We start from the raw sequence: 15453 nt of genomic DNA, 5'->3' as shown, positions 1-15453 counted from the left end.
ACTGCTGGCGCTAGGAACACAAGCATTTCGCTACACCCGCAATAACATCTAAATAAACTCAGAAAAAAAAGAAACAGACCTTTTACAGGAACCTGTCTTTCAAAGATAATTCGTAAAAATCCAAAGAACTTCACAGATCTTCATTGTAAAGTGTTTAAACACTGTTTCCCATTCTTATTCAATGACCCATAAACAATTAATGAAGATGCACCTGTGGAACGTCGTTAAGACACTAACAGCTTATAGACGGTAGGCAATTAAGGTCACAGTTATGAAAACTTAGGACACTAAAGAGGCCTTTCTACTGACTCTGAAAAACACCAAAAGAAAGATGCCCAGGGTCCCTGCTCATCTGCGTGAACGTGCCTTAGGCATGCTGCAAGGAGGCATGAGGACTGCAGATGTGGCCAGGGCAATAAATTGCAATGTCCGTACTGTGAGATGCCTAAGACAGCGCTACAGGGAGACAAGACTGATCATTCTAGCAGTGGCAGACCATGTGTAACAACACCTGCACAGGATTGGTATATCCAAACATCACACCTGCGGGACAGGTACAGGATGGCAACAACAACTGCCCGAGTTACACCAGGAACGCACAATCCCTCAGACTGTCCGCAATCCCTCAGACTATCAGCGCTCAGACTGTCCGCAATAGGCTGAGAGAGGCTGGACTGAGGGCTTGTACGCAGGTCCTCACCAGACATCACCGGCAACAACGTCTCGTATGGGCACAAACCCATCGTCGCTGGACCAGACAGGACTGGCAAAAAGTGCTCTTCACTGACATGTCACGGTTTCGTCTCACCGGGGTGATGGTCGGATTCGCGTTTATCGTCTAAGGAATGAGCGTTACACCGAGGCCTGTATTCTGGAGCGGGATCGAGGTGGAGGGTTCGTCATGGTCTGTGGCAGGTGTGTCACAGCATCATCGGACTGAGCTTGTTGTCATTGCAGACTGTCTCAACTCTGTGCGTTACATGGAAGGCATCCTCCTCCCTCATGTGGTATCCTTCCTGCAGGCTCATCCTGACATGACCCTTTAGCATGACAATGCCACCAGCCATACCGCTCGTTCTGTGTCTGATTTCCTGCAAGACAGGAATGTCAGTGTTCTGCCATGGCCAGCGAAGAGACCGGATCTCAATCCCATTGAGCACGTCTGGGACCTATTGAATCGGAGGGTGAGGGCTAGGGCCATTCCCCCCCAGAAATATCCGGGAACTTGCAGGTGCCTTGGTGGAAGAGTGAGGTAACATCTCACAGCAAGAACTGGCAAGTCTGGTGCAGTCCACGAGGAGGAGATGCACTGCAGTACTTAATGCAGATACTGTTACTTTTGACCCCCCCCCCCTCCCCCCTTTGTTCAGGGACACATTATTCCATTTCAGCTATTCACATGTCTGTGGAACTTGTTCAGTTTATGTCTCAGTTCTTGAATCTTGTTATGTTCACACAAATATTTACACATTACGTTTGCTTAAAATAAACGCAGTTGACATTGAGAGGAAATGTTTATTATTGCTGAGTTTTTGTGTATGTGACCAATGATTTGACTTGAGATGAAGTGGATTAGACAAGCACCATATTTTCATGATGGCCAACATTTATTCTAATGAGGAACTACGTGGATTTTGTATGGCTATAACTAAATAAGGATTCAGTGTAATAAGTCAAATAATGGCTTAAAATGTGTGTTACAATAAGGACAACACACACACCCCGCACACACAATTTAGACAGGGGCACTTGGACCAGCCCATCTGGCGTTTGCACTATTCTCTTAAGACAAGAATAGACATTCATTTATACTGAACAAAAATGTAAATGCAACAATTTAATTGATTTGACTGAGTTTTACAATTCATATGAGGAAATCAATCAATTGAAATACATTTATTAGGCCCTAATCTATTGATTTTACATGACTGGGAATAGATATGTTGGTTGCAGATACCTTTAAAAAAAATGGGCCTCATAATGGGCCTCAGGATCTCGTCATGGTATTTTTGTGCATTCAAATTACCTTAGACAAAATGCAATTGTAGTTTATGCCTGCCCATACCATAACTCCACAGTCACCATGGGGCACTCTGTTCACAAAACTTGAGACATCTGTGGCATTGCGTTGTGTGACAAAACTGCATGTTTTTTGAGAGGCCTTTTATTGTCCCCACTACAAGGTGCACATGCTGTTAAATCAGCTTCTTGATATGCCACACCTGTCAGGTGGATGGATTATCTTTGCAAATGAGAAATGCTCACAAACAGGGATGTAAGCAAATTTGTGCACAAAATTTGAGAAAAATAAGCTTTTTGTGAGTATGGAAAAATGTTGGGATATTTTATTTCAGCTCATGAAACATGGGAGCAACACTTTACTTTTTGCATTTATATTTTTGTTCAGTGTCGATGGGTTTTATAATTGTACCTTTTGTCTAGGTGAGAAAGGGCAGTGAGGAGTGCAATAGATATTATGTCGTCTGTGGATCTTTTTGGGGGTGGTATGTGAATGGGAGTGTGTCCATGGTGTCTGAGATGAAAATATGATGAGACAGCTTCTGAACAAATTGTTATCTCCATAAGCTAGGCCAGGTGTTCTCAAACTTTTTGGGGCCAGGGACCCCTTTTGTTATAGCATCTTCATCAGGAACCCCCTCATAATCAGAACACAACTGAAGTGAGATAAACTCCTTGTATGCTATTTTAACTGACATTGGGCCATGATGAGAAACATTTAAAAAGCCCTGCCTCTTGGCTTCAGAGAGGAAATTGAGCCATTTTCAATCTAATTTCCTGCAATTCTACACATTTTGTCACAGGCATATATATTTTTTGTTGTTGCCGCTTTAAAGCTAATATCATACAATTATACACATTGTTTTAAATCTTACATTACAGTGCATTCATGTTAAAAAATATATACATTTTGGGGAATAAAATAAGTATTGAGTTGAAAAATGTACAGTTGATGGAGTACTGTGGATATCAATATCCTTGTGAACCTCCCAAGCCCATGTTGCCCACGGTTAAAAACATAAATTGTAGATTATTTATATTACGTTGTATTGTATTACCCCTTCTAAATGTATTCCACGCATCCCTTGTCCAAAATTCGTTGAACCTGTTTTTGTTAGTATTAATAAATACCCCCTACAGTACCGCGGACCCCCACTTCGAGAACCCCTGGGCTAGGCTACATAATATTCAACCAACTTTCTGTCCAGCAAATCCATTTATATATTCAGCCAGACAGAGACTATTTGTACAATGAGAGAGACTGTTTAGCGGACAAACACTTTGTTGCAATATCAGACAGAGTAAATCCCACACTATGCATTAAACATACTGTTTCAGCCAATCAGCATCCAGGATCTAAACTAACCGGTTTATAAATAAACATATAGCATGAGTAAAAATGGGGGAAAATAATAAATAATTGTATTATTTTGTAGCTAGAATATGAAATGACATGCAGTGGGGTATTATGGGATATATTTGAGTTTTCTTGTCTGCATTGGTCTGCGTCGGCGTTCTTCCGGCTTCCAAGACTCGAACGGAAAGGGGAAAGCCTTGGCTGTGATGCCGCTGGATGATGGCTGCTTTCGGGATCTTAAGTTACGAACACCGGCCCCTGAAGCGGCCACGACTCGGACCTCCGGACGTTTATCCCCAAGACCCAAAGCAAAAAGAGGTCAGATAAACTTAAATCGTTTGTCAAACCAACGTTGCAAAGAGAAATGGGCACAAAGAGCCTATTTGGAAATGAGCCCTTAGCTACGCTATGGTTGCTAACGTTAGCTAACGTTAATCCCCCCCAGACGGCTATCAGGCCCAAACCAGTCTCTCTAGTAATAACAATGAACAGCTACTTGGCTTGTCATTTTGCCTGCTCGCACTGAAAACACCAACTAGCTAGCTGGCTAGCTATCTTGATAGCTTTCTATGGGGCTAACGTTAAGTCGTAATTTAGTTAACGCTAGCTAGCTAAATGATACGACAAATATAATATAATTTTGGTTAACTTTCAAATGAACAAATATTTCACGAACCGTTGTTTGCAATTCAAATAACGTTAACTAGCAACACAACTAGGATACATTTGGAGCAGCTTGGTAGATAGCTAGCTAACGTTAGCCTTATTAGCAACTAGCTAATGTAGGTTAGCTAGTTAAATGTCGTCATTGATGGTCATGATGTATTTAGCTACTTTGACATGTCACTTAACGTTTCTGGCATATGTGGAATGGGATCCTAAGACTTAGTAAAACAAATAATAATAATTGCCCAACAACCTCAACTCAATTTGATCATGTAGCTAGCTAGTTACCTAGTTGGCAAAGCAGTCCCCCACTGAGATAATCATTTGTTTTGTAAACAAAGGTGGCGAATGTGGTATCCTGTGTCCAGTACATGTGCTCATTGGGTGACTTCATCAACTGCATGGTTTGAATTTCACAATAGAGAACTAATGTAAATCATTTGTGTTCCAGGATGAATTGACTGCTTTGAATGTGAAGCAAGGATTTAATAATCAACCGGCTGTGTCTGGGGATGAACATGGAAGTGCTAAAAATGTCAACTTCAATCCCTCAAAGGTGATCTTCTACTCGTCACTGTTTCTTTTTCATCTGTATCAGACACATGTAGTGAATAATGATGCATATGTTGTAGGATCTCTTGTTCATAGCATACTTTACTATTACCCAAACAGATTAGTTCAAACTTCAGCAGCATCATTGCAGAGAAGTTGCGCTACAACACATTTCCAGACACAGGCAAACGGAAGCCTCAGGTCAACCAGAAGGACAATTTCTGGCTCGTTACTGCCAGGTCACAGAGCTCTATCAACAACTGGTTTACAGACTTGGCTGGGACTAAACCCCTCACCCAGCTGGCCAAGAAGGTAGGACTTTGTACCAAAACACCCTTGGGGGCACGTTCAGCAGAGCATCACATTGTGATAGAAATATGTTACTGTATGTAAAACGAACAAGACTCTGACATTTATATATATAGTTCCAAAATGTTTGCCTGCTGAACGTGGCCCTATTCTTCCTGTGACCAACTCAAATTTAACCGCAATATGTCTGCCATGGGAGACTTATACTTTGAATAATATTAGAAAGATAGTGTAACTACGTTGCGATTTATAAGACTGACTTGTAAATTATAAAAAATGTATGTTATTTTTCTGCTGCATATTCCTTTACTGGGTTTGTTTGGGTTTGTGTACCAGGTGCCGATCTTTAGTAAAAAGGAGGAGGTTTTTGGCTACTTGGCCAAGTACACAGTACCTGTGATGCGTTCGGCATGGATGATCAAGATGACCTGTGCGTATCACGCCGCCATCACAGAAACAAAAGTCAAGAAGCGGCACGTGATTGACCCCTGCATAGGTAATCAAGCACTCCTTAAAAAATATATAGCCTAACCATTCTCTCTTGAACAACATCGTTTTTTTTTTGATTGAGCATGTTCCAGCTAGCCCCCTGTGGCCAAAGCTCCTCAATAATGGAACATTCCAATATCCTGAGTGTGTTCACTGCCATTTAGAAAAGATAGGCTGCTACATCTCTAGAATTTTGCTCAGTCATGCTGCATTAACAGGAGCATATGCCACTGGGATGAATTGAACTCTAACTGTATGTTATTTCTGTCTGCACTGCAGAATGGACTCAGATCATCACTAAGTACCTGTGGGAGCAGTTGCAGAAGGTGGCCGAGTTTTACCGCCAGTCTCCCAGCCAGGGCTGTGGCTCCCCCCTCCCGGCCAATCCGGCCGAGGTAGACACGGCCATGAAGCAGTGGGAGTACAACGAGAAGCTGGCCATGTTCATGTTCCAGGTTGGTTGGTCCTTTGGTTTGTCTGTTGTTTTTTGTTGTCTGTTTGCCTGCCTATCTCAGGTTCCACGTCTGTCTCCACCGGGGACCTATGTACCTGCCATATCTGATGCGTTTGAAAAGCAAAATAAATTTGCTTCAGTTGGTAGAGCATGACCCTTTTAAACACCAGGATTGTGGGTTTGATTCCCGGGGCTACCCATGCATCAAATATATGCAAGTCGCTTTGGATAAAAGTACCTGCTAAATGTTATATTATTTTTGATATACAGTGCCTTCGGAGAGTATTCAGACCCCTTGACTTTGGGGAGTTTCTCCCATTGTTCTCTGCAGATGCTCCCAAGTTCTATCAGGTTGGATGGGGGGAGTTACTGCACAGCTATATCAAAATCAAATTTTATTTGTCACATGCTCCGATTACAACAGGTGTGGTAGACCTTACCGTGAAATGCTTACTTGCAAACCCTTAACTAGCAATGCAGTTCAAGAAATAGTTAAGAAAATATTTACTAAATAAACTAAAGTAAAAAATAAAAAGTAACATAATAAAATTACATAACAATAACGAGACTATATACGGGGTACCGGTACCGAGTCAATGTGCAGGTGTACAGGTTAGTCGAGGTAGTTTGTACATGTAGGTTGGGGTAAAGTGACTGCATAGATAATAAACAGCGAGTAGCAGCAGTGTAAAAACAAAGGAGGTGTCGAAGTAAATAGTCCGGGTGGCCATCTGATTAATTGTTCGGCAGTCTTATAGCTTCGGGGTAGAAGCTGTTAAGGAGCCTTTTGGACCTAGACTTGGCGCTCCGGTACCGTTTGCCGTGCGGTAGCAGAAAGAACAGTCTATGACTTGGGTGCCTTTTCAGTTCACTCCAGAGATGTTCGATCGGGTTCAAGTGCGGCCTCTGGCTGGGCCACTCAAGGACAGTCAGAGACGTGTCCTGAAGCCACTCCTGTGTTGTCTTGGCTGTGTGCTTAGTGTCATAGTCCTGTTGGAAGGTGAACCTTCGCCCCAGTCTGAGGTCCTGAGCACTCTGGAGCAGGTTTTTCTTGGTCACCTCCCTGACCAAGGCCCTTCTCCCCCGATTGCTCAATTTGGCTGGGCGGCCAGCTCTAGAATGAGTCTTGGTGGTTCTAAACATCTTCCATTTAAGTATGATGGAGACCACTGTGTTCTTGGGGGACCTTCAATGCTGCAGACATTTTTAGTACCCTTCCCCAGATCTGTGCCTCGACACAATCCTGTCTCGGAGCTCTACGGACAATTCCTTCGACCTCATGGCTTGGTTTTTGCTCTGACATGCACTGTCAACTGTGGGACCTTATATAGACAGGTGTGTGCCTTTCCAAATCATGTCCAATCAATTGAATTTACCACAGGTGAACTCTAATCAGGTTTTAGAAACTTCTCAAGGATGATCAATGGAAACCGGATGCACCTGAGCTCAATTTTGAGTCTCATAGCAAAGGGTCTGAATATTTCTGTTATTTTTTTATAAATTTGCAAAACGTTCTGAACCTGTTTTCGCTTTGTCATTATGGGGTATTGTGTGAAAATTGCTGAGGATTTTTTATTTAATCCATTTTAGAATAAGGCTGTAAAGGAACAAAATGAGGAAAAAGTCACATGGTCTGAATACTTTCTGAAGGCACTGAGAGGAAACGTCCTCTCACTGTCAACTGTGTTTATATAACACTAAACACTAAAATAACACATCCTAGATCTGAATGAATGAAATATTCTTATTAAATACATTTTTCTTTACATAGTTGAATGTGCTGACAACAAAATCACACACAAATTATCAATGGAAATCAAATTTATCAACCCATGGAGGTCTGGATTTGGAGTCACACTCAAAATTAAAGTGGAATACCACAATACAGGCTGATCCAACTTTGATGTAATGTCCTTAAAACAAGTCAAAATGAGGCTCAGTAGTGTGTGTGGCCCCCACGGGAGGTATGACCTCCCTACAACGCCTGGGCATGCTCCTGATGAGGTGGCGGATGGTCTCCTGAGGGATCTCCTCCCAGACCTGAACTAAAGCATCCGCCAACTCCTGGACAGTCTGTGGTGGATGGAGCGAGACATGATGTCCCAGATGTGCTTAATTGGATTCAGGTCTGGGGAACGGGCGGGCCAGTCTATAGCATCAATGCCTTCCTCTTGCAGGAACTGCTGATACACTCCAGCCACATGAGGTCTAGCATTGTCTTGCGTTAGGAGGAACCCAGGGCCAACCGCACCAGCATATGGTCTCACAAGGGCTCTGAGGATCTCATCTCAGACCTAATGGCAGTCAGGCTACCTCTGGCGAGCACATGGAGGGCTGTGCGGCCCCCCAAATAAATGCCACCCCACACCATGACTGACCCACCGCCAAACCGGTCATGCTGGAGGATGTTGCAGGCAGCATAACGTTCTCCACGGCGTCTCCAGACTCTGTCACGTCTGTCACATGTGCTCAGTGTGAAGCTGCTTTCATCTGTGAAGAGCACAGGGCGCCAGTGGCGAATTTGCCAATCTTGGTGTTCTCTGGCAAATGCAAAACGTCCTGCACGGTGTTGGGCTGTAAGCACAACCCCCACCTGTGGACGTCGGGCCCTCATACCACCCTCATGGAGTCTGTTTCTGACCGTTTGAGCAGACACATGCACATTTGTGGCCTGTTGGAGGTCATTTTGCAGGGCTCTGGCAGTGCTCCTGCTCCTCCTTGCACAAAGGCGGAGGTAGCGGTCCCGCTGCTGGGTTGTTGCCCTCCTACGGCCTCCTGCACGTCTCCTGATGTACTGGCCTGACTCCTGGTAGCGCCTCCATTCTCTGGACACTACGCTGACAGACACAGCAAACCTTCTTGCCACAGCTCGCATTGATGTGCCATCCTGGATGAGCTGCACTACCTGAGCCACTTGTGTGGGTTGTAGACTCCGTCTCATGCTACCACTAGAGTAGAAGCACCGCCAGCATTCAAAAGTGACCAAAACATCAGCCAGGAAGCACAGGAACTGAGAAGTGGTCTGTGGTCACCACCTGCAGAACCACTCCTTTATTGAGGGTGTCTTGCTAATTGCCTATAATTTCCACCTGTTGTCTATTCCATTTGCACAACAGCATGTGACATTTATTGTCAATCAGTGTTGCTTCCTAAGTGGACAGTTTGATTTCACAGAAGTGTGATTGACTTGGCGTTACATTGTGTTGTTTAAGTGTTCCCTTTATTTTTTTGAGCAGTGTGTGTGTGTGTGTGTGTGTGTGTGTGTGTGTGTATATATATATATATATATATATATACATACATACATACATACATACATACATACATACATACATACATACAGTGGTGCAAAAAATTATTTAGTCAGCCACCAATTTTGCAAGTTCTCTCACTTAAAAAGATGAGGCCTGTCATTTTCATCAAAGGTACACTTCAACTATGACAGACAAAATGAGGGAAAAAAATCCAGAAAATCACATTGTTGGATTTTTAATGAATTTATTTGCAAATTATGGTGGAAATTACAGGCCTCTCATCTTTTTAAGTGGGAGAACTTGCACAATTGGTGGCTGACTAAATACTCTTTTGCCCCACTGTATATATAGCGCTGTGTAATGACAAAATGCAAACATTGAAGTCATATATATACAGTGCCTTGCAAAAGTATTCGGCCCCCTTGAACTTTGCGACCTTTTGCCACATTTCAGGCTTCAAACATAAAGATATAAAACTGTATTTTTTTGTGAAGAATCAACAACAAGTGGGACACAATCATGAAGTGGAACGACATTTATTGGATATTTCAAACTTTTTTAACAAATCAAAAACTGAAAAATTGTCCGTGCAAAATTATTCAGCCCCTTTACTTTCAGTGCAGCAAACTCTCTCCAGAAGTTCAGTGAGGATCTCTGAATGATCCAATGTTGACCTAAATGACTAATGATGATAAATACAATCCACCTGTGTGTAATCAAGTCTCCGTATAAATGCACCTGCACTGTGATAGTCTCAGAGGTCCGTTAAAAGCGCAGAGAGCATCATGAAGAACAAGGAACACACCAGGCAGGTTCGATATACTGTTGTGAAGAAGTTTAAAGCTGTATTTGGATACAAAAAAATTCCCAAGCTTTAAACATCCCAAGGAGCACTGTGCAAGCGATAATATTGAAATGGAAGGAGTATCAGACCACTGCAAATCTACCAAGACCTGGCCGTCCCTCTAAACTTTCAGCTCAGACAAGGAGAAGACTGATCAGAGATGCAGCCAAGAGGCCCATGATCAATCTGGATGAACTGCAGAGATCTACAGCTGAGGTGGGAGACTCTGTCCATAGGACAACAATCAGTCGTATATTGCACAAATCTGGCCTTTATGAAAGAGTGGCAAGAAGAAAGCCATTTCTTAAAGATATCCATAAAAAGTGTCGTTTAAAGTTTGCCACAAGCCACCTGGGAGACACACCAAACATGTGGAAGAAGGTTCTCTGGTCAGATGAAACCAAAATTGAACTTTTTGGCAACAATGCAAAACGTTATGTTTGGCGTAAAAGCAACACAGCTGAACACACCATCCCCACTGTCAAACATGGTGGTGGCAGCATCATGGGTTGGGCCTGCTTTTCTTCAGCAGGGACAGGGAAGATGGTTAAAATTGATGGGAAGATGGATGGAGCCAAATACAGGACCATTCTGGAAGAAGACCTGATGGAGTCTGCAAAAGACCTGAGACTGGGACGGAGATTTGTCTTCCAACAAGACAATGATCCAAAACATAAAGCAAAATCTACAATGGAATGGTTCAAAAATAAACATATCCAGGTGTTAGAATGGCCAAGTCAAAGTCCAGACCTGAATCCAATCGAGAATCTGTGGAAAGAACTGAAAACTGCTGTTCACAAATGCTCTCCATCCAACCTCACTGAGCTCGAGCTGTTTTGCAAGGAGGAATGGGAAAAAATGTCAGTCTCTCGATGTGCAAAACCGATAGAGACATACCCCAAGCGACTTAAAGCTGTAATCGCAGCAAAAGGTGGCGCTACAAAGTATTAACTTAAGGGGGCTGAATAATTTTGCACGCCCAATTTTTCAGTTTTTGATTTGTTAAAAAAGTTTGAAATATCCAATAAATGTCGTTCCACTTCATGATTGTGTCCCACTTGTTGTTGATTCTTCACAAAAAAAATACAGTTTTATGTCTTTATGTTTGAAGCCTGAAATGTGGCAAAAGGTCGCAAAGTTCAAGGGGGCCGAATACTTTTGCAAGGCACTGTATATATATGACTTCAATGTTTGCATTTTGTCATTACACAGCGCTATATATACAGTGGGGCAAAAAAGTATTTAGTCAGCCCCCAATTGTGCAAGTTCTCCCACTTAAAAAGACGAGAGAGGCCTGTAATTTTCATCATAGGTACACTTCAACTATGACAGACATAATGAGGGGTAAAAAAATCCAAAATTGTAGACCTGCACCAGGCTGGGAAGACTGAATCTGCAATAGGTAAGCAGCTTGGTTTGAAGAAATCAACTGTGGGAGCAATTATTAGGAAATGGAAGACATACAAGACCACTGATAATATCCCTCGATCTGGGGCTCCACGCAAGATCTCACCCCGTGGGGTCAAAATGATCACAAGAACGGTGAGCAAAAATCCCAGAACCACTCGGGGGGACCTAGTGAATGACCTGCAGAGAGCTGGGACCAAAGTAACAAAGCCTACCATCAGTAACACACTACGCCGCCAGGGACTCAAATCCTGCAGTGCCAGACGTGTCCCCCTTCTTAAGCTAGTACATGTCCAGGCCCGTCTGAAGTTTGCTAGAGAGCATTTGGATGATCCAGAAGAAGATTGGGAGAATGTCATATGGTCAGATGAAACCAAAATATAACTTTTTGGTAAAAACTCGTCGTGTTTGGAGGACAAAGAATGCTGAGTTGCATCCAAAGAACACCATACCTACTGTGAAGCATGGGGGTGGAAACATGCTTTGGGGCTGTTTTTCTGCAAAGGGACCAGGACGACTGATCCGTGTAAAGGAAAGAATGAATGGGGCCATGTATTGTGAGATTTTGAGTGAAAACCTCCTTCCATCAGCAAGGGCATTGAAGATGAAACGTGGCTGGGTCTTTCAGCATGACAATGACCCCAAACACACCGCCCGGGCAACGAAGGAGTAGCTTCGTAAGAAGCATTTCAAAGTCCTAGAGTGGCCTAGCCAGTCTCCAGCTCTCAACTCCATAGAACATCTTTGGAGGGAGTTGAAAGTTTGTGTTGCCCAGCAACAGCCCCAAAGCATCACTGCTTTAGAGGAGCATGAAGGAATGGGCCAAAATACCAGCAACAGTGTGTGAAAACCTTGTGAAGACTTACAAAAAACGTTTGACCTCTGTCATTGCCAACAAAGGGTATATAACAAAGTATTGAGAGAAACTTTTGTTATTGACCAAATACTTATTTTCCACCATAATTTGCAAATAAATAAATTAAAAATCCTACAATGTGATTTTCTGGATTTTCTTCCCCTCATTTGGTCTGTCATAGTTGAAGTGTACCTATGATGAAAATTACGGGACCCTCTCATCTTTTTAAGTGGGATAACTTGCACAATTGGTGGCTGACTAAATACCTTTTTGCCCCACTATATATATATATATATTGGAGTTGTTACTTGGTTAGAATTTTGTGACTTCAATGTTTGCTTTTTGTCATTACACAGCTGTCTGTCATGGTAGTATAACCCTATTTCACTCTGTCACTGCATAAGAAAAATAGCAGTAAACAGCTAGCAAGTTAGCTTATATTTAGAGGGTGAGCCATTTCTGTTGTCAACTAAACTATGAGGTAACTGATAAGACAATGTATGCCTTTTATGACTAAGGCCAGATAGAATCACAAGCACGACAAAACAGTTTAGGAATTTTTTGGGGTCATCGTCTCTTGCTCGCCCGCATCATTGTTTACACTGACTAATATTGAAGTGGAGTAATTGCACACCGTTAAAGATGCAGTCCGGAATCTTAAGCACAACAAACTCATAACATAAATTGTACCAATTAGGTTTGTAACATATCATACGAATTGCAACAACAACAAAAATGCATGGTGTAACTTATCATAGGAAGTGGATCACGTAGTACACAAAAAACGGGGTCCTGCTTTCGCTCGTGATCGCCACTTTCAAAACTAATGGCTGAAATTATACAAAGTTCTGGAGCGTCACTTTAACTTACCATAAATACTTCATGCAGTAGAAGAACAAGCAATTACAAACGGTTGTTTGCTTGTGTTCAGGATGGCATGCTAGATAGACACGAGTTCCTGACGTGGGTGTTGGAATGCTTCGAGAAAGTCCGACCTGGAGAGGATGAGCTTCTGAAGCTGCTGCTGCCCCTCCTGCTACAGGTAATGCCGATATACGATCCCTTTAGCTCCCATCTTAATAATAATTTGGTGGGTGCTTCTATTTGTCCTATTTCACACGTGTATTAATATGCATGTGTGAATTGGAAATGTGGTTTTTGCTTATCCCACTCTCCCCGAGACACCCTCGGAGCAATTAGGGTTAGGTTCCTTGTTCAAGGGCACATTGGCAGATTTTTCACCTTGTCAGCTTTGGGATGCGAACTAGCAACCTTTCAGTTACTGGCCCAATGCTCTAACCGCTATCTTTCTCCTAATGCAGTGATGAATTTCATTCTCCATCCAGTAGCAAACCATGTATTTCATGTGGAAGAAGTAACTTGAGACACTCAAAGATGTAGTTTATCTTCATTAATCAGGGAAAGTCCAGGTTCTTACATCCTCTAATTAGTCGCGAGTCGTGTCCCCTCCCTCACTACTCAGGGGGGTTAGAACTGATATTGCGAGTCGTGTCCCCTCCCTCACTACTCAGGGGGGTTAGAACTGACATTGCGAGTCGTGTCCCCTCCCTCACTACTCAGGGGGGTTAGAACTGACATTGCGAGTCGTGCCCCCTCCCTCACTACTCAGGGGGGTTGGAACTGACATTGCGAGTCGCGCCCCCTCCCTCACTCCTCATGGGGGTTAGAACTGACATTGTGAGTCGTGTCCCCTCTCTCACTACTCAGGGGGGTTAGAACTGACATTGTGAGTCGTGTCCCCTCCCTCACTACTCAGGGGGGTTAGAACTGACATTGTGAGTAATTTCCCCTCCCTCAGTACTCAGGGGAGTTCGTGCTGTCGGCCTACCTGTCTCGGAGACTGGCCTACTTCTGCACGCGACGCCTCAACCTGCTGCTAAGCGATGGGAGCCTGGGACCCGGCTCCGGGGGGCACCCGGCACACAGCATCCTGGCACAGCCGGGGAACACCCTGCCCCCCACACCCACCTCCCAGCCCACTGGGGGCAACCAACCCCAGACCCCCTTCACAGACTTCTACATCTGCCCTCAACACAGGCCCTTGGTGTTTGGGCTCAGTTGCATGCTACAGGTACAAACACACGGAATAGCCTTTCCACTGAATTGAATGAATTGTCTACTACTGCAGTACTATTACACTGCTATTAATATGACTGTTGAGTCATGAGGCTAGAATAGTAAGTACTATTCATATTACTGTTAAGTCATGAGGCTAGAATAGTAAATACTATTACACTACTATTAATGTTATTGTTAAGCCATGGGGCTAGTATAGTAAGTACATGGCTATGTTGGTAAACTAGCTCTGGTTACATTATCAAGTTTGGGATTGTTCCTGATGAAATTCTATTGTAGATGACATTTTTCCTGATTTCCCATATTGTCAATCACATCCCTGAATTCTTCTTTTGCTGGTTTTGGTTTCATCAGAGTATCGTGCTGTGCTGTCCCAGTGCCCTGGTGTGGCACTACTCTCTGACAGACAGCCGGAACAAGACTGGTTCCCCACTGGACCTACTCCCCATATCCCCGTCCAACCTGCCCATGCCAGGGGGCAACAGCACCTTTACACAGCAGGTAAGGCCCAGGGTCTGGTTCCTGTCAAGGTTTCTTCCCGCCTTGGAAGATATTCCATGCCACTGTACCTTTGGCATTGGCTTTATATTGCTTAGAGTTTGGGTTAAGACTAATATATTTGGGGGTTAGATTATGACTAATGTATTTGGGTTTTGGATTATGACTAATGCATTTGGGTTTCGGATTATGACTAATGCATTTGGGTTTCGGATTATGACTAATGCATTTGGGTTTCGGATTATGACTAATGCATTTGGGTTTTGAATTATGACTAATGCATTTGGGTTTTGGATTATAACTAATGCATTTGGGTTTTGGATTATGACTAATGCATTTGGGTTTCGGATTATGACTAATGCATTTGGGTTTCGGATTATGACTAATGCATTTGGGGGTTGGATTATGGCTAATGCATTTGGGGGTTGGATTATGGCTAATGCATTTGGGTTTCGGATTATGACTAATGCATTTGGGGGGTTGGATTATGGCTAATGCATTTGGGTTTTGGATTATGACTAATGCATTTGGGGGGTTGGATTATGGCTAATGTATTTGGGTTTCGGATTATGACTAATGCATTTGGGGGGTTGGATTATGACTAATGCATTTGGGTTTTGGATTATGACTAATGCATTTGGGTTTCGGATT

The 15453-nt window shown here is 43.2% G+C and overlaps 1 protein-coding gene across 1 annotated transcript in view; it reads left to right on the top strand.

Annotated features, from left to right (window-relative positions):
* The first annotated feature begins 3533 nt into the window (after positions 1–3533).
* Positions 3534–15453, top strand: part of med12 (mediator complex subunit 12) — a 50931-nt gene continuing 39011 nt past the window's right edge. Inside the window, exons 1-8 of the mRNA XM_036943148.1 lie at positions 3534–3694; positions 4494–4598; positions 4715–4906; positions 5240–5399; positions 5672–5847; positions 13139–13249; positions 14027–14299; positions 14659–14805. Coding sequence (XP_036799043.1) covers positions 3593–3694; positions 4494–4598; positions 4715–4906; positions 5240–5399; positions 5672–5847; positions 13139–13249; positions 14027–14299; positions 14659–14805 — 1266 coding nt within the window. The 5' untranslated portion in view covers positions 3534–3592. The remainder of the gene's footprint in view (positions 3695–4493; positions 4599–4714; positions 4907–5239; positions 5400–5671; positions 5848–13138; positions 13250–14026; positions 14300–14658; positions 14806–15453) is intronic.

The sequence above is a fragment of the Oncorhynchus mykiss genome, chromosome 14 (assembly GCF_013265735.2).
Source record: "Oncorhynchus mykiss isolate Arlee chromosome 14, USDA_OmykA_1.1, whole genome shotgun sequence".
In the NCBI taxonomy this organism is placed as follows: Eukaryota; Metazoa; Chordata; class Actinopteri; order Salmoniformes; family Salmonidae; genus Oncorhynchus; species Oncorhynchus mykiss.
The sequence above is the reverse complement of the archived record's forward strand: the minus strand, read 5'-3'. Positions and strand labels throughout refer to the sequence as shown.